Genomic DNA, 18,897 nt, shown 5'->3' on the forward strand with positions numbered 1-18,897 from the left:
ATTCCTGAAAGAAGACTTCCATTTAAAAGAACCGCGTTGATCGCTGCAGCGCCGCGCTTCACTCACCTGTTCTCGAGACGCCGCCCGGCTCCATTGCGGCTCTCAGCACCGGTCGCCACATCTCTGCACCTAGGGGAGAGAAGAAGAGACAAAAGGTGAGCAAGGGAACACGAGAGGAAAGCCGAATTTTCAGCCATATTACTTACCGGCTTTTCTTGGTGAACCATTCCACATCTCGGGTCGGCGCCGCATCTTTGGCAGGTACCGCACCCCGGCCCCTATGGGGAAAGGACAAAAGACATTACTGGGAAATTATAAAGACATTTAGAGGGGTCGCCCTCATCACTAACTCACCTGATTTTACCACCGGCAATTTAATCCCTCAACGCATCGCCTTTGTTCTGCACCTGAAATAAAGGACAGAAAAAACAACATAAAAGGCTCACACTTCTCTGACTTCCTCCAAAACCCCCGGTTTGAGCTCACCTTATGGTTTGGAAGGATGAACTCTCCATCCTGCTTCTGGTGCAGGGGCGCGCATTCGTCCAGTTACTTCACTGGTTTTCAGAATGGCGCTGGCACAACCACTTGACTTTTCTGAGCGATACGCCGTAAGTATGAAGATGCAAAAGTTCAAGTGTGAGCCTCCTTTTTTCCCCGGCACGTTCGACCATGAGCCAGCGTTCTGGTTCGGGGAAGAGGATGTCCGAGAACCCGGGTAGGCCTCTGGAGCGGACCCGGTCAACCTCGAAGGGGGAGCGAGGCGCTGACCCTCCCCCCCAAGGCGAAGGTCCAGGACGCACCTAAGGTGGTGAGGGCTTTGATCCACCCGGCAAAGGCCTCTATCGAAGTGGTCGCTGCGACCCTGGCGAAGCCGGCTGAGACTACGCCTGTGGAAACGCCTGCTGGGCCCAGAGTATCCCTGCCACCGCGGAGGGATTCCTCTTTCCAGCCCATCGCTAAGACCCCTGTGAAGCCCCTGGCTGAAAAAGAGGGGGGGGGCGGTGGACATTACAGACTCGGAATCAGCCTCTTAGGAGGAACTGGTGGAAACCGAGAAGGGCCTCAACGAAAGGTCCATAGGCCTCAACGAGAGGTCCTTGGGCCTCAACGAGAGGTTTGAGAAGGTTCGATCCCAGGGGACGGTCCCTGCTGACGTGATCGAAGAGAACGACGACGAACAGGGCCCAGTGGAACGGCCATCCCGTCCATTGCAGCCATTGCCCGAGCCCCAGGATAGATCGGCGGCCATTTTGTTGGCAATCCAATCCTTATGCACCGAGATAAGGACGAGATTACCACAGACCCCGACGGACGATCCAGAACCAGGCCCGTCGGGAAGCCCTCCGAACAAGCGGAGGAGAGTCCACCCCACTCCGCCCTTCGTGCCTGCGAGACCGGTGGACCCCGAATCCCCCTCGCCGGACCCTAGAGAGGAGTAACGCTCACCTGGCTCCCACGGAGGTGCTGGTCTGGTCTGGGTTGCTGTGGCCTCTTCAAGCGTGATGCGCAGAATTCGGACCACCGATTGAACAGGACCCCCAAATCTTGCTTGTCTGGCCCGTAGGAATATCCTTCTGCAGATGAGAAAGGGGATTAACTGTCTGCTGAATAGTATGCTTGCTCCCCCCTTGCCCCCCTTCGTTCTGTAATCCGCATCCAGTTCAGCACCTGAAGAGCTTGGATCCGGGCGTTGAGCTTCCCTTGTCCTGGGCCATGTCCGTTCTGGGCCATGTCCGTTGAGGTAGGCCGCAGATCTTCCGGAATCCTCCAAGGAGTATAAACCCGACGAAAACTTCACCCTTGAGGGGCATAGAAGAATTCCGAAACGGGTCCCCGTTATCGGAAGTAGAAACGGTGGAGCTTGAGGCTCGATTGAACCGAAAAAATGAGAAAATCTCCTGAAAAAGCATGAAAATGCAGTAAAAAACGCGAGAGCTAAACACGAGGACTCTCAACACTTGAGCGTGCGGTAAAAATCTGAGGATGGCTGCCAGAGGCGGGGCTTAGGATGAGGGCAGTCATTGGCTGGGGGCAGTATGACCCAGAGATCAGTGATTGGTTACTACTAAGAAAGACAGATCAGAAACGAAACTGATACTGATTTTTTCTTTACCGAGGATTCCCAGCCTGACGACGGGGAATATTCATGAGCATGTGAATCCATGCCAGACACCATGATGGAGGATTGAAGGAATTCAGGAGCAAGAGCACCTTTATCCCTCCTATTAGTGTCCCATCAGTAGACATTTTTCAAAACAGGTAACGAGAGACTTTGAAAAAAATGCATTTTAAATCTAAAACTGGACGCAATATGAAACCACACAAGTTAAAATTAATCCAAGATTTATATGGTGATCCAAACATCACAATAAGAGCTGCAGATAAAGGTGGCGGTATAGTTTTGTTGAACACGGTGGACTATGATGAAGAATGCGAAAGACGACTGAGAGACATCAATACATATGCACCATTAGAAAATGACCCAAAAGCAGAAATGAAAGAAAATCTGGGGATCCTTCTAGATAAAGCAGAGGAACTTGAGTGGATAAACCATCACACGAAAAAATTCTTGACGAATTCTTACCCACGGGTACCACACTTTTATACTCTCTCAAATGTACACAAAGACTCAGTCAAACCGCCAGGCAGACCAATTGTTGCAGGGATAAACAGCATCCTAGAACCTCCTGGTAAATATGTGGACTACTTCCTACAAACTTTGATTAAAAAAACAAGTACATACATCCGAGACTCTACACACTTTTTGCAACACCTGAATTCAATACTATTTGACTCCCAAAACATTTGCTTTACAAATGAAGTTAAGAGTTTGTATACGTCAATCCCACACGATCTGGGTAACGAAGCAGTGGAATGGATACTTCTGAAGGCAGAGGAGATAAGAGCTCAAAAAGAATTCTTAATGGCACTGCTGGAATTCATCAGCAACAATTCATACTTTAGATACAAAGATAATTACTACTTACATGTGGCTGGCACAGCTATGGGGGCCACCATGGCCCCTTCGTATGCAAACTCATTCATGCACAAATTTGAAACCGAAAATGTTTTACTTAACCAACGGTGGCAACAACATCTGGGTATCTGGATAAGATACATCGATGATATCTTTGGGGTATGGCAAAGCAGTGAACAAGAACTACTTGAATTCTTTCATTACCTAAACAGTAAGGACACGAGAATACAGTTTACACATGAATACTTTTGTGAAAGTATACACTTTCTGGATGTACAAATCAGAATAACCGACACAGGATACCAGACCACCATCTTTCAAAAGCCTACAGATAGGAATAATCTACTCCAACGACTAACCTTTCACCAACCAAGTCTCATCAAAAATTTACCACACAGCCAGATGCTTCGTGTAAAAAGACTAGTGAGTGACCCTGTAGAGTACGAAAAAGAAGTCAAAGACATGGGTAAGAAATTTCTGGACCGTGGATACATGAAAGAAGAAGTGACAGCAGCAGAAATACGCATAGCAACTCAGAAAAGGGAAGATCTATTGAGAACTAAAACCAAGAAGGAAGATGAACCCCCCTAGTATTCATATCCAAGTACTCAAGACAGAGTAACCGCATTAAAACTATCATTAAAAAACAATGGAACACAGTCACCTGCGACCAACGTGTAGAACATTTATTCAAAGAGGTCCCAACATTCGCTTATCAACGGAGTCATAATTTGAAAGATAAACTTGTAAAGACCAGACCAGCACAAAATAAGAAAGCCACCAAGAGAATAGGTACTTTTCCTTGCCTAAATTGTAGCAATTGCGGCTACATCATGAAAGGTGATTCTTTGAAACATCCGTATACAGGAGAAAATATAAAACTAAAAATCTTTGGAACATGTGACTCCCAAAACGTGATATATACCATAAAATGTCCCTGTGGCTTGCATTATGTCGGACAAACTGTAAGAACGTCTAAGACAAGATGGAACGAACACAGATCCTGTATATGTAACAACAACAAAACTTCGGCTGTGGCAAGACATTGGCATGACAAAAAACAACTTGGCACAGATTCGATTCGCTATCCTAGAAATAGTGGAAAAGAGAGATCCACATGAAAACTTTCAGAAAACAATGGATCAACAAGAAACTTTCTGGATAGATCGTTTGAGTTCCCCGATTCCTAAAGGAATGAACGAGGAGATTAACTTCATGTGTTTTTTGTAATCAAACATTCATGATTGCGTATGAACTCCCACAGCAGCCATCATAATGGCCAACCAGGTCTGGAGCCCAGACATCGACAGATGAAACTGACCTAATTTGACACTTGGAATGACATTTATTTCTAATTTAACTAACACCATGTGCTAGATTGTCTAAAACATTGTTTGGGTGAAGGTTTTCTGCTTGTCCTTTCAGACAAAAAAACCTACATGACGTTTTATTGTAAACGCTACAGTTCTATTTTTGTACATTTACACTTGTGCCTGTTTTAATTAAGACCTATCGTTTGAAACCCGCAAATGAAGAACAAAAATACAACACATAGTAAGCTAATGATAGTTAGCTTTGTACATAACCTGTAATCATTAGCCAGTAGAGGTAGTGATACCTAGTTATCCGCAATAATGAGAAATTTAGAACAGCACAAATTATACAACACCTATTACACTTATAACATGCAATCACGCTACAATGCACATGCATTCACAGTAACAGTCCGAAACTAATGTCAATCACACGAGAACGTCGCTGACAGCTTGGCTACACATAGCGTTTCAGGAGTTGTCATGGAGACATCCCAGCCCCAGGGTAATCACCCGGAGGTGGGGCACGAGGCGTACGTGCTCTGGCATACCTGTCAGACCTCGGCGCCTCGACTCCATCTCCAAGGCAACGTTTAAATAGAACTAAGAGACATGCGCGTGCATGTCTCTCTGCAGAAGGCAGTACAATGCAGGAACTGAAGGTAAACGTCAGAGAACATTTGCCGCTTTGATTCATACAATCACTAAAGACATGTTAAAACGGCTGTCTAATAGCCTGTTTCTTTCACAGAGACACGATTGACATATGTGTTTCACCATGCATCTGCAACACACGTGGCTGGAGCCGTGAGGGTTGCAAAATAAAAGCCTTTGGGGCTTACCAGATTTGACAGAGAGAGCGCATTGAAAGTGATCAGGTGGGACACTCTTCTGTCCTTAAACTGTGTACATAGAGTTTTGTAACGCTGATACTAAATGATAATTTCTGTTTTTCATTTATTTTGTCTGGCGTACCAATTGAATACTTGTGGGACAAACAAAATGGTATGTGTGAATTTGTTTATGTATTGTATACAAACCATTTAATTAACTTGTATTGACAAATGTATGACTATGCGTAGCTTGATGATGTAATCAAGAGCCTATAAACAGCCCTGATGAAGGTTTTCACCGAAATGCATTGGCTAAATGTATATTGATGGCAAAATATGATCGCCCAACAGATCACATTCAGAATAAATCTAATTAGAAAAACAGGGATGTGAATAAAACATTCCTGGCAAAAACTGAATGGATCTAACTGATGCTTTGATTTTATTAGAACATTGGATATAAATACTTTGGGAACTTGAAGCCCTCTTTAGGGGCCAACTGAGAAGCGCCAATTATAATAAGGCAAAGTTGCCTTGTTTTCTTTTGTTTGTGGTTTATGGAGGTCCTTGTGCTATAGGACCAGTTTAAACTGGCAACTCCAGGTAAAAATTATTGGAAACTAACTGAGAGATGTACACATTGAATAGAAGTGAGTAAACATTGTGATGCCCACCTCTCCGGTATTTTTTATATATATTGTATAGAGCACGAGGGGCCCAAACTGTGCGAAAAGGAATCCTCTAGTTTATTCAACCAAGAGCAGTCCTGCAGTCAAGGGCCTCAATGCCATATAGTACTGCAGGTACCAAGCACTGCCTATACAGTAGGATAATACCGGTTATAGCGTATCCAGTATGGCTTTTTGCAAACTTACAAGCCTGGTGGGTCAATTGCTTAGCTTTCTACTTTTGATGTTAATTATGTGGCTATAATCGATTGTTCCAAGCACGGTGTTCATACTTGTCCAATTGACCTTTTTTCTTGATAACAACATCATGATAGTCTTTTCCAAATGTATGGTCTGGTCATGTTGCTGGGCATAAACTGCAAGTTAATTTAGCATGTTCTTAATGCCGGTATAAGTGTGGTAAAACAGGACCAGATCGTCCGCATGCAACATACCCACCATGGGTTGTACACCTATTTTAGTGGACAGTTTGCTTTACCAAACAGGTGAAAAAGGAGGTCAGCTAGATACATATTTAACAGCAGGGGAGCCACTAACCACCCTTGTTTGACTCCTCTGTTTTGGGTTATAGGTATTGTGACCATTCCTACGTTGTCCAGCATCACTCTTGCCCTATTATCACTATGAAGAAGGATCAGAATATGTACAAGCCAATTGGGACATCCCATTTTCCTAAGCTTAAACCAAAGTGTATCCCTATTCACCTGGTCAAAAGCACTTCTGAAATCCACAAATATGACATACAGTGTGGTATCCGTCTTACTGTGAGTAGTCTGTATCAGGAAATCGAGGGCTCTGCTGTTATGGGTAGTACCTGATACAGGCAGGTAGCCAGTCTGAGCTGGGTGGAGTATGTTGTTAGCGTCCACCCAGCCCTGTAGCTCTCTTAATACCAAAGTTGCAAAGATTCTACCTGTAACGTCCAACATGGAGAGCAGTCTGTAGTTGTTAACATTTGACCACTCCCCTTTCTTGTAAACGGGTATGAGGACAGACTGCTGCCATGAAGACGGTATGCAGCTTTCTCTAGATACTCTGGGGGGGGAAAACAGTATGAGCAGCACCTGTGACCAATTTTCTGGGGACTCTTGATGTCTTAAGATTAATGATGGCAGCCGCCAGAATCTTCCTACTCATCGGCAGTGGCCAGGACACATCTGAACTGGCAGACCTTGAAGGGGCTGCAGGGTCAAAACATGTAGAAGTGATGTAACTACTCCATTCAGATCCAGATACCGGATTTATGATCTTATTTAACTTTACCCCCCAAGCTGTGACCAGGATCTTCCATATTTCACCTGTGTCTCGTAACTTTAAAGCTTGGACAAATTGCTGCCATTCGGGCTTCAAGATAAATAGCTGATGGTGTATTAACCAGGTTCGGTATTCTCTTTTTATGATTGTGATTGCGCGCTGCACCAGCAACGGGGGGACATTATATCGAATGGTTTACTTAACCTGGTTTTGCTGGTTAATATAGGTTTTCTATGGAAGGCCCCTGCAGTGTGTGCCAATTGATAGAGCCATTCTTCGATTTCATTGGCGTTTTTGCCTTTGAGACTACTCCAATCAAATTGCCCCTGGGAGAAGGCGGTGGCGCATAGTTTTGTTATTTTAATCTGATTCCAACTAATGTGGTTTCCACCACACATTCTTCAGATCACCACACATGTGAGCCTCTGTATCGCTGCTATTCACATCAAAAACCAGGGTAAGCATTGTGTGGTCACTGAATTTGTTAAAGGCCGTCTTCAGTGAGATTACCCGTTCCCACAAACAGTTGTTACTAGCAAAGTAATCCAATGTGGCCTTTTTTACACCTACGCACCAGGTTGGTCCCTCGGAGCAATCCCCCGTTGTCCGTCCATTTAATAAGGACATGCTCCATTCATGGAGATAGCCGAGCCACTGCCTACCCTTGGTGTTTGTTTTGGTGCGACATATTACCGTACTCAGCCACATATTTGTACACTGCACCAGCAGCCCGGGCGACATATCTCGCATTCAAGTCACCACGAAGAATGATAGGATTAGTAGCTGCTGAATCCCCCCATTGTGACAAAATATGTTCCAGATGATCAAACATAACTTCAGTGGTACTAGTGCCAGGTGGGTCATAGATGTTCACAATTAACATACCCTGCTGTTCCAGTCCACCACTGTTACCAAACACCTCTACTGCCAGGATGTTACCAACAGGCAGCCCTGAAAAATATCAATTTGGGTTTGAGATAATTTCTTACACCTATCAACAAATCGCCTGCTCGGCCACCCACACTCCCCTTGATAGCCTCCGTTTGCAATATGACTTATCTGTCAACCTCAATATTGAATGTAACCCATGACTCTTGTAGCGTACATATTTCATGTCCTGTTAGTAAGTCTCGAGAACCGCCCGTGTATAGCCAGTGGTTGAAGCACCTGAGCATCATCAAATTTTACTCCAGCATCTGGCATAATGTTTGTGTTAGAGGCTTTGCTGGCAGGTTGCAATCTTTTACATTGGGTACAGCATGTAGACACCTCTGCCTTTGTTGTCTCTATATCCCACACAAATCCCAGATGGATAAGGGAGGCCTGATGTTGGCGCATTAATGAGTCTGCCTTGGGTAGACAACAGTGAATCTTTGTTACCTTCCCTGGTTGAAGGCAAAGGGGTTCTATGAAGGCAAAGTCTCCCGAGTTTAGGATCCTCAATGCCAGTACTTTATTGAATACCACCATAAGGGCAGAGCGGTTTACATTTCGGGACCCCTTAACTTCACGTGCCGGGCTAATTGTGAGGACTTTGGGATCCATTTCCCCCGTTTTCACACTGCTTGCAATCAGTTGTTGATCTGCTTCCTGGAGTAGTGTGGTGTTAGTGGTTAAGTCTTCATTAGGTGGATTATTATTCCCGGTAAGATCATTGATTCCGCTGCTTGAGGGTACTTGCTGTTCAATAGAAATAATTTGTTTAGGATGATCCTCCCTTTCTAGCCAGCTGGTTAAAGTTCCAACAGTCTGAGCGGACCTCCTCTTAGGGCGTACTGCTCGTCTCTGCTCTTTCATGGATTTCATGTTAGAGTCCGATCTGATTGTTGACTTGAGAGGCTGTTTTTCAGGGGATACTGACTGGGGAGGTCAGAACTTTGTAGACTTGTCGCCCCTTGGCTGGAGCCTTTTGGCCAGCTTTCATTGTTTCCTCAAAGGATAGTTTATGGGAGAATTCATTTCTAACTCATTGTTGTTTTAGGGATCAGTGTTGTTGATCTGGATGTCGTCGAGAGGTTGTAGAGGTGGCGATATGTTGATCAGGTCAATCAGAAGGGAGGCATCGGCAACACTAAATATTAGCACAATTATCATCTCTTATAATTGAGAGATGGAAGCTCCCTGCTTTTTAAAATCCTCATGTATTGACCCACAGAGTTTCAACAGTATCTTTACAGCAAATTGCAGCACTCCACTACTAGATACACAGTCAGAAGTCTCATACGTGCTGTAGTTGTCAGTAAGATCAGATAGTGTAGGTTCATTTTCTGTGTCATGGTGCAAATTAGGACTGGCTGACACTCTGTTGAGCGGCGGTAGTAGACGGAGCAGCCTCAACCCTCCCATCTATAGCCTTCGCTAAAGGCTCTTGGGATCCTTCCTCGTCCACACACGCAGCCAATAAAACCATTGTTTGGTTTTCAGGTACCATACGGGCATGCAGGGTACTACCCTGTAGTGCATAGCACATTCTCAGGAGTGAGTCATTGTCAACATTGTGGGTAGAAGTACTCGTACTGCCCTGTGATGTGCCGATAGCATCTGTGACTGTGGATGTTCATACATGCTGGACGGGGCCTTTCGTTTTCACAGGAAAATATACCTCATTTGTACCTCTGCAACTGTCCATTGCCCCTATAGCAGAAGCTAAGCAGCTTCTTTGCTTAACGCCTGCTTGCTCACCCGCTGCAGCAGTTAAATTGATTACAGGTTTTTCTGAGTGTAAACCATACAGTTTATTAGAGCAGCTTGCCCGGGCTTTAGAGCGACCTTGTACTTTGCCAGGCATCGCAGAGGTAGCTGAAGCAAGGATACAAGAGGGATGGGGTGGAAAGGGAGTTGGGGTCAGGATCTGCCAGGATTTATGTCACAGTACAAAGCGTCAGACGTAAGCTTTCAAGAGTTCAATGAACGCCTGCATTCAACTCACCTTAGGAAGCAGAGACGTGGATTAACAGTGTTGTCTCATCGGAGGTGCCTGCAGACAGCTTTCAGAGTTGAAGTACCTCCTCCAAGTGGACCACAAGCCAATCACTTGCTTTCACCTCTTTCCTTCAGTTGATAGGGGGCGGTCATCGGTTGAGAGGCAAGTTCAAAGAGTTGGTTTCCAGACATCCATAGATTATGTCCTCCCTCCCGCGAACCCAGCGAAACACAGCACAACACTCCTGCCTCACTCTGCATCACTCCGCGAGTGAGCAGGGATTTTAACTGTTTGCTCCTCCCAGCCCAGCAAACAGCAGGAAAAAGACTCTGCTTTCACAAACATGTGGGTTCAACAAAGTGCAACACTTGTGCCTCACTCCGCCACTCACAAAGTACCACTTATATGAAGACGACTAGCCATACCCCCGGCGTCTGTAGCTGACATGCAAGTGGGGTCTGCTATAGCCTTGTGGATGTTCTATTGTGTCATAACTTCCTATTTTTGAAAAATCATCAATCTCCTGGCATCGCCCATACTAATAGCACAGGGCCGGACCTCGCTCCACCCCAGTGCAGGTTTCACTATTGCCAGTACACCCTAGACTGGTATGCGACCTTGGGCCAAAATGTCAGCCCACCAACTGTTATGGGGATGGAGCCAACCCCGAACATACAAACACACTTTCACAAATATATATATAGATAGAATAGGTAAGAGAAATGTAGCTTTTTCCATATAACTAAATACTCTGTGTGCCAATTCCTAATGTGAATGAAACTTGCACTCCAAGCAACTTTAATATATATTATTTTACAGAACAATTAAGTGTTAATGAAAAGACACCAATGAATAACGAACTATAAAGTGAATGTAATGTTAACCAGGCCAGCGAACCCAATGTTCATTAGTACCCAAAGTGAATGGAACTTTGGGAAGTGAACTTTAAAAGGAGAATTTAACTGAAGTGCCATATTCAACCAAAACTTGTTGTGGTGCAAAGACTAGCTATATGCAGAGGGTACAATTGTGGCACAGAACATTAAGACAATTGGGAAAAACCATCATATTAATACATCATTGAAATTGTGTCTTGGGGAAGGGCTCACTGAGGTTGGAACTGCTTATTGTCTTGAGGACAGGGCCTCAGGATATTTTGTATTTTGAATTGTGTTTTGGAACTTGGGGAAGGGAACCCAAAGTATTGGTCAATCCAATATTAATTTGGAACTCAAGGCAATCCTAAGACTTTTGTTAGAACCGCTTCATACTTGGGGAAGAGAGCTGAAAGAAAGCTGTGAGCTGAACCAAGCTCCAAACGTTATGCTGAACACTATTTTGTCGGTTGCTGACATCCCTACACGTTGTATAAGAATAGTTGTGAGGGCATGTATTGGTTTTTGACACAGCAGATTCCTAAATTGAACTTGTGCCCTTTGACTTTCCTTAGTTTTGGTTTGGTTGGGAAATGCCACCATAGTGTAGGGAAAGATGGGCTTTTCCATCCTGACGTTTAAATTAATAAAAGTGTTTACTTTGAATCAGTTGCCTGTGTCTTACTCCCAAGATGCCCTCACACCACCTGCGCCTGCAGGCCAACGTTCAATTGGACCAGCTGCATGTTCACCCTCATACAGGCCAGTGGCAGCATGGTTGTGTTTGGAAGCGTGTTTGGGGTGGTTGAGGCCCTTATGTACTCTGCGTGAATGCATTGGATGCACCTGGGCGCACATGTGTACTGTTTTCACTCATCTGTATGCATTTACCTCCAGGTGGAGGTTTCTCTGCTGTGCTTTTGCCATTACTGCTAAATTTCGGACTCACGATATGCCGGTAATAACGTTTTGCTGGTAATTCCGTCTCTAGTTGTACCATCGTCGGATATAGTGTTGATGGTAATACTCTTGCAGGAGTGACCGGCGGCAGGTTTACTGGCAACCGTGTTATCTTAATGGTGTTACCGGCGACTCGTAATTCGCTGGTACAGTCAAAGTGGTGCTAACCGTTATTACTGCCACCTTTTCCTGTGTACCGGCTAACTCGTGATGAGCCCCTTGTGTCATTAGAATACTGTCCCATAATCACACCTGTGTGCCGGTGGGCCAAGTCCCTTCTGCTTGTGTTATTTTGGGTCACGTCTCATTCAGTCATGCGGTTTCATAACCTATGGACTCAAAGCAGGGGAGGGATAACTTTTCCAACTAGGTGTATCACCTTCACCAACTCTGGCCTAGGTAGGTGTGTATTTTTGTGTTCCTCATTGCGATTGTCCATTGGACACAGGTTCTAACCTGCCCTTTGTCCCCTTCCACAGCCTTGGGGACCTAGTTGTTGATGAGTTTTCCTCCCATCTTTACGGTTCTCCTTAGGATTCTTAGGTGTGGGGCGGAAAAGGCAATCCTCGCAGATATCCATAAGGTACTGACAGTAGGAAAGTAGAAGGAGAAAAAAGGAGTCTTGCAAGATGCTAAGGTGGGTGGTACATGAAGTGAGAGCGTGAAAAGAGGATCATGAACGAAGAGGAGAGCAACATAGCGACAAGGAAGTGGAGAGGGAGCTAGGAGCCAAGACAGAAGAGGAACAGAATGAAAGGAAAAGTGGTTGTTGTGCAGAAGATGCCAGAAGGAAAGAGTAATCAATGGGAGGTGAAGAAGGAAAGAAAAAAGGTGGGAGAAGTGGGAAGGGATTGCCCAAAAAGAATAAAAGCACATGCAGAGGGCAGCCACACGAGAAGGTAGCCAGAGGAACAGTCTAAAGCAAGAAGACAAAAGCCTAAATTCAGAGCAGTTGAAAGTGGTTAAATAGAAAGGGGACCAACCACTACACAGCAGCAGAGAAGAGTGTGGGATCAGAAGGAAAAGAATGGGGAAAACAAGAGGAGTATGCCAAAGCCCAAAAGAGTGAACCAAGGAAAGGGGAATTGAATATTTTTGATCGAGTTAAGTGGCAAACCTCTGTGAGAAACTTGAGGGTATTTTCCCAAGTAGACCTCCAGAATCCCTTATTCGGGTGGCCAGGGGAGCGCTGGCGCTCTCAGATCCCAATCCTGGGGGTGGAAGAGCGAGGGAGGATCACCTGGGTAGGGGATCTCCGAGTTGTGCTTGGGGAAATGCCCCAGGTGAGATGTGGTATTATACCGAAGAAGAAGGTGAGGAAGACTGAGACCCTGAGGCTTTTGTAGGCGGTACCGCATCTGCCACCCTTCCTCTCATCACATCTCTCTCGCCCAAATCCAACAAACCCTCTGTATATAACAAATCCCTTAGGATCCAGCACTCCCAATCTGCTCAGACAAAACATTACCGTTCCCACAATCCCCCCTGTTAATTTCATGATAATAATCCCGGTCATTCCCATTTGTTTCACAAACCCTAACAATCTCACAGTTCAGGAGTTACCAAAACACGTAGGATGAAGAATATAATTTTCTATGACAAGCCCCCCTTTCCTGACATGAACAATTTTGCACACCTTGAAAATCGACAGACAAACACCAGAGCCGTCTCCTGACATGTCCCAACCCAAGGGTCAGGCAAAGTCAGGCAATTGACCAGAACCGCACACATCAGACAGCCCTTTCCCTTCCCCACAGGGATAAAAGGTGGAGCACGAGAGCACAATATGGGCAAGGCAGACGGCACTACGAGAGAACTCACTCAGCACGACAGTTCAAGAGGAGGACAAAGACAGCGCAGAGGAGGTGCCCGGGCACCGTTGACATCTGCTGCAACACATGGTGGCTACTATTTGCGGTCTTACGATTACTTCTCTTCAGGTTTAACAGGTCTGTTGGAAAGTGCAAGGTCACATCTCCCCTTGGCATCCTCTCGGCTTGCGCCGTCTTTCTCCTCTTGAACTGCCGTACTGAGTTAGCTCTCACGTCGTGCGGTCTGCCTTTCTCGCAGTGTGTTGTCGCGCTACACCTTTTATCCCTGTGGGGAAGGGAAAGGGCCGTCAGGTGCGAGTAATTCTGGTAAATTGCCTGACTTTGCCTTACCCTTGTATGGGGACATGTCGGGTAAACAGCCCTGGTGTTAGTCCATTGTCCTTCGTGTTGTGCGAAAGTGTTCGTGTTGGAAAGGGGGGGGGGCAGTGTTTTGGAATATCCTACATAGTAGAATGGGGAAAAGGTGTTGAAAGAAGGGAAATACTGCGTCGCACCTGTGTCCCACTCCCACTCCCCAAGCACCCCCAATCCAGGTGATCCTCCCTCACTGGTCCACCCCCAGGAACTGGATTCAATAGCGATGGCCGGTCTTGGCCATCAGGATGACAGATCCCCGGGGACTAGTTAGGGAGACACCTTTAGGTTTCTCTCAAAAGCCATCACCCATCAATAAAAGGCTGTAGTAAAACTGATGGAGGAAAGGCAAGCATTCGAGAAGGGTCTGAGTCCAGAAGAAGGGATCCAGGGGTGAGAAGCTATCACCACACCGACACGTGAATTTAACAGAGAAATCTTTTGAATACAAGCCAGGGTGAACCCAACAGAGGGAGGTTGATATTCGAGAAGGGCTGAGCCCGGAAGAGGGGAAACCAGGTGTGAAAAAACCATCATCAAGCCATCGTAAACCCGATGGAGGGAGGCTGACATTCAAGAAGGGTCTGAGCCCCGAAAAGGGGGACCCAGGAGTGAAACATCGTCCCTCTAAATACAAGCAGAAGGGAACTTTTTCTGAATCTGAGCCCAGAAGAGGGGGATCCAGGGATGAGACGTCATCACCCAACAAGCATGTAAAAAAAGGAACACTTTGTTTATTATTTTGGATAAATCAGGTCCATGCAGACAAGAGACTTTTTTGTAGAAAAAGAGACTTAAGCATTGAAGCCCCTGATAGCTGAGAGCTGAAATGTTGGCTAGTGCTGGAAAGGCTTGAGCGTGTGCTGTGCTCCAGAATCCTACCTTGTCCCGTGCTGAAAACGTGGGGAAGGGAGAACATTGGTAACAGCATCCTGACTTATTATTTGTATACACTTCCTTCTTTCTTGTGAACATGATCCCACACTCTTTTGTATTTAGCGTAAGGACTGGCAATAGGTTTTTCTTAGTATAGAACCTTCTATTTGACAAGAGGCCACTAGGACTGCCTTATCTTTTGTTTGATAGTCGAAGCTTGCTCCCATCTTAGATTCAGGTTTAGATTAGGTGTTTTTCCAACTTGCTATGCAGTTTTATACACACCCTTGAACTGTGATCACTTGTGTCTGTCTTTACTGTTGCCACCATGAGTTCCTTACACCTCCCTGGCTGGAAAAACCCTCACTCACAAGAGGCCCTGAAACAAGATACCATGAGCGTAGGAAGAACCAGAAAAGAAGATACAAAGTTTGCAATGTGGAAATAGCTTTAAGGCCATTGGATGTAGCCTCCAGACAGCTGAAAACTTACTGCATTCAGAAACGATTGCCCCAGCTGTTGGGAAAGTCCATACAGGGACCAATCGACTGACTCTTTTTCCTGGGTCATTAGGAATTTTAAGTTGCCCCCAAAGGTCTGGAGGTACACCTTAGTGGCTGAGCTCCACCATGTATGTGCACCCCCGAGAGTAAGCGCGTTTGCGGTACAGACTAAAATGGTCCCAGCCCATTCCGCTATTGCCACAAGAGTATGCTTAGGAGAGCAAGCTTAACCAGAGCCTAGACGTCAAGCAACTCACTTTGGTGGCCTGGTGCGTTTGTGCACCAAAGAGGGTAAGCGTCTGGGTGCTGAGTATTTAGCAAGAAACGCCTACACTCAAATCCTCAAAACACAATGCAAGAGAGTTGCTAAGGGATGCCCTGAGGATTACATGGAGTTTGGTAATCCCAGAATTTGCTGATAACTGTTGACTCGTATAGAATGGCAAGCTTGAGTCTATGAAGGGGAGGACGGTGTACTCCAGTTGTATAGAGACAAAATAACAAGAGATAACCCATCATGAATTGTTGTATCCCCTTGCCCTTGATCACTGCTTGTTATTGGATCTTTTTATTGGCTACTCAAGTAAAGGGCAACCTAGTATTAGCCCATCCACTGCTGAATGAAATGAAAATGAAGAAACCAAAACAATATGAAAATTGTCTAGAGTGGTCAGTAAATCTCAGTACTACATCAAACGCCATGGAAAACATAATAACATTTTTTTATAAAATCACAAAAATAATGTTTTATTTGGTATACAACTTAATGATTTTCGACCCTGCTCTTTTCTCCAAAAGCAGTGGCAAACGTCATCTCTTGTCTGATTTGAGCTTCCTTATTCAATACTTGAAGGAGTTGCAACTGCTGAATCCATGATAATGTTGAGGTTCCTGGCAACATCACAAGGTTATAAATATCAGAACCCTCTCAAATCGATCCCCATATGTTGTGTTTTAAGTAGCATTACTTGTTCTGGTACGTCAGTTGCCCTCTACCTCAAAAGCGAATATGGACTGGGCCCGATAGGGGGGTTTGTTGAAACTTGATTGTTGTGATGGGCCTATTTGCCCTTACCTCGGGAGGATAGCTCAGCGGCAACATGCTCGCCTTGGAAGCAAGATGACACAGTGCAACACAGGTTCAATCCCCAGGTCCGCACTTAGAAACCTCTGGGTGTTAAGCGCGTTATAAATAACCTATCATATCAGATCATACCTTAATGGAGGAAATGCCCTAAGAGAGGATGTCCTTACCTTTACTGTAAAGGATTCCTGGGCCTACTGGGCAGGTTTGTCCTTACCTCGATTGTGGACGTTTTGAGCAGCGCGATCTGATCCTCCCTAGTCAGCTCAAGAAAACCCGGCAGCTGTTTTGCAAAGTCCACAATTTCCTGTACAGAAATGATGGCGAGTTCGGTGAAATGAGCAAATCGCTGCTGCCGTGCATCCCGGTTTAGGGGGTCCAATGTCTGTGGCCAGGGCTTTGGGTAAAAAGGGATGGAAGACGACAATTAAGGAAAATTTAATAGACAGCAAAAAATAAACAAATACCTGCAACTATAATAATAACATAACTTGTTAAATGGTGCTCGCTTCTAGAGTTTTACATGGTAATGTAAATAGTAGGTACATTTACCCCACTGAAAGAACTAATTGGCCACTCATGTCGGAAAACCAGTCATTATTAAGTGCTGCGTTCCTGCCCAGTGCTCAGTAGCAACATCCATACTGTAACTAGTCCATCTCCCCATTCAAGCAATGGAGTAGGATATGCAGACCAGTCCCCAAAGCTCCGCCTCTTCTCACATTACCTTGTATATATTGTTACTTTAAGCCTGTCCATGAGTGACTCTTGGTTGCATTGAGTCTCTAAATCTGTAAATAACATCACCTCTCAGGTTGGGCATGAAATACTGTTGTGTACACTATTGATGCCCATTCTCTGCCCCTTCTCTCATTCCATGCTTGCCATTACTATCACGTGGTCTATGAACAAGTGCTGATTGGACTGGTGCCTGCGGCCCCACCTATCACTCCAAACATACCACCATTTTTAGCAAAACCATGAATTACTGTTCTTTGCAGTTGTGTGCTAGCCCAGGCTTCTCCCATTGACACCCTTTACATTCCATAGCTTTCAGCCTATTTGTGAATGAGCGTTAATTGCACTAATGCCCTGGGCCCCGCAGCCCCACCTCTAACCCTGTACACACCAGCATTTTCAGCCTCAGCATGGCCATTTTCAGATTGGGCATCAATATTGCAACAGTCGGTTACAATTTTGCCATTACGATGATCAGGTTTACTATCAAGCGCAGATTACACTCCACACCCCTTCACCTATCACCCACTACACACCGTCACTTTCAGTCTGTCCATGAAAGATCGCTGGTTGCACTGGTGCTGGGCTGCTACTAGCTTCTCGATCATGAGGAGTTGGTCAGGTGTCAGTCTGCGGACCTCCATGGGGTTGTCTGGGAAGCTGTCCTGCAGCACGACTGTGTGTGGGGGCTCTTCTGCCTGTAAAGGCTGCTTTTTCAGCTTCTTCCGCTGGATCTGCTCCTCAGACAGCACACCTGTGGGCAAAGGACCTGGATATGAGTAGCGCACTGGCAGAATAAGATTTGGAAATCAACAGCACATGGGGGTAGGTGGTGGAGATATGAAGAGTCCCCTTGGGGGAAATTCACTACACTAAACCATGTGTAGTGTACTACTGGGCCCTAATGCACACACCACTACAGAGCTATTAACTGCCTATGTGGACCATCAGATCTATTCGAGGTTTTCCACAATCCTCTAGTGAGGGCTATGAAAAAACATGTTCTAAATGGAAAACAAGGTGCCTACCAAGTAAGAGCAAAAATAGCTCAAATGGTCACGCAACAGAGCAGTTTTCATTCTTTGGCAGGGATGGCTAGTATCAAAGCACAATGAATCGCATAATAAAATACACTATGCCTAATGTATTGTAAAAATATATATACATGCATTAGCATTGCATTAGGATTACAAGCGCAGTAAAATAAAGACTTAGGAACACACATCACAGTGCAGTAGTATCGAAGAAAACAAAAAGGGATTAGGCATGGTTTACAGTTCACTCCAGGTCACAAGATATGAGAGCCTATTAATAGTACTAAGTCTATGCAAATCCTAAAAGGAGGATAAAAAGGATTATAACGATAGTAAGCAGGCCCAGTAAAACGAGAGTTACAGTACTGGGGTGGAATATACCACAGTCTGCCTTTGAAAAGGAGTACAAATATAATCACTAGTCTTTTACCTCGTATACTAGAGTAAACTACAGAGCTTGATTTCAATGTATAGTACATCCCAGGTACTTTAAAAAATCCAGGTCTTGCCGTGGTTAAAGGGAAAAAGAAGGTACGTTTTCCTTTTACGTCACAGGTACAGCAGAAGGAGCGACCAGCTATAAGAGACACCAGAGGGGATTCTTCCCCAAGAAGAGTACCAGCTCAGGGTTAGAAAACCAGCATACCAG

The 18,897-nt window shown here is 45.2% G+C and overlaps 1 protein-coding gene across 2 annotated transcripts in view; it reads right to left on the bottom strand.

Annotated features, from left to right (window-relative positions):
• The window catches only part of NR1H3 (nuclear receptor subfamily 1 group H member 3), a 608,088-nt gene that overhangs the window by 211,758 nt on the left and 377,433 nt on the right, over window positions 1-18,897 (bottom strand). For both annotated transcript variants that reach the window (XM_069623157.1, XM_069623158.1), the window contains 2 exons: window positions 17,751-17,968; window positions 16,694-16,873 (listed from right to left, as the gene is read on the bottom strand). In XM_069623157.1, the coding sequence (XP_069479258.1) occupies window positions 16,694-16,873; window positions 17,751-17,968 (398 nt within the window). The remainder of the gene's footprint in view (window positions 1-16,693; window positions 16,874-17,750; window positions 17,969-18,897) is intronic.

This window comes from Ambystoma mexicanum, chromosome 11, assembly GCF_040938575.1.
Source record: "Ambystoma mexicanum isolate Mex_15411 chromosome 11, UKY_AmexF1_1, whole genome shotgun sequence".
Classification (NCBI taxonomy): Eukaryota; Metazoa; Chordata; class Amphibia; order Caudata; family Ambystomatidae; genus Ambystoma; species Ambystoma mexicanum.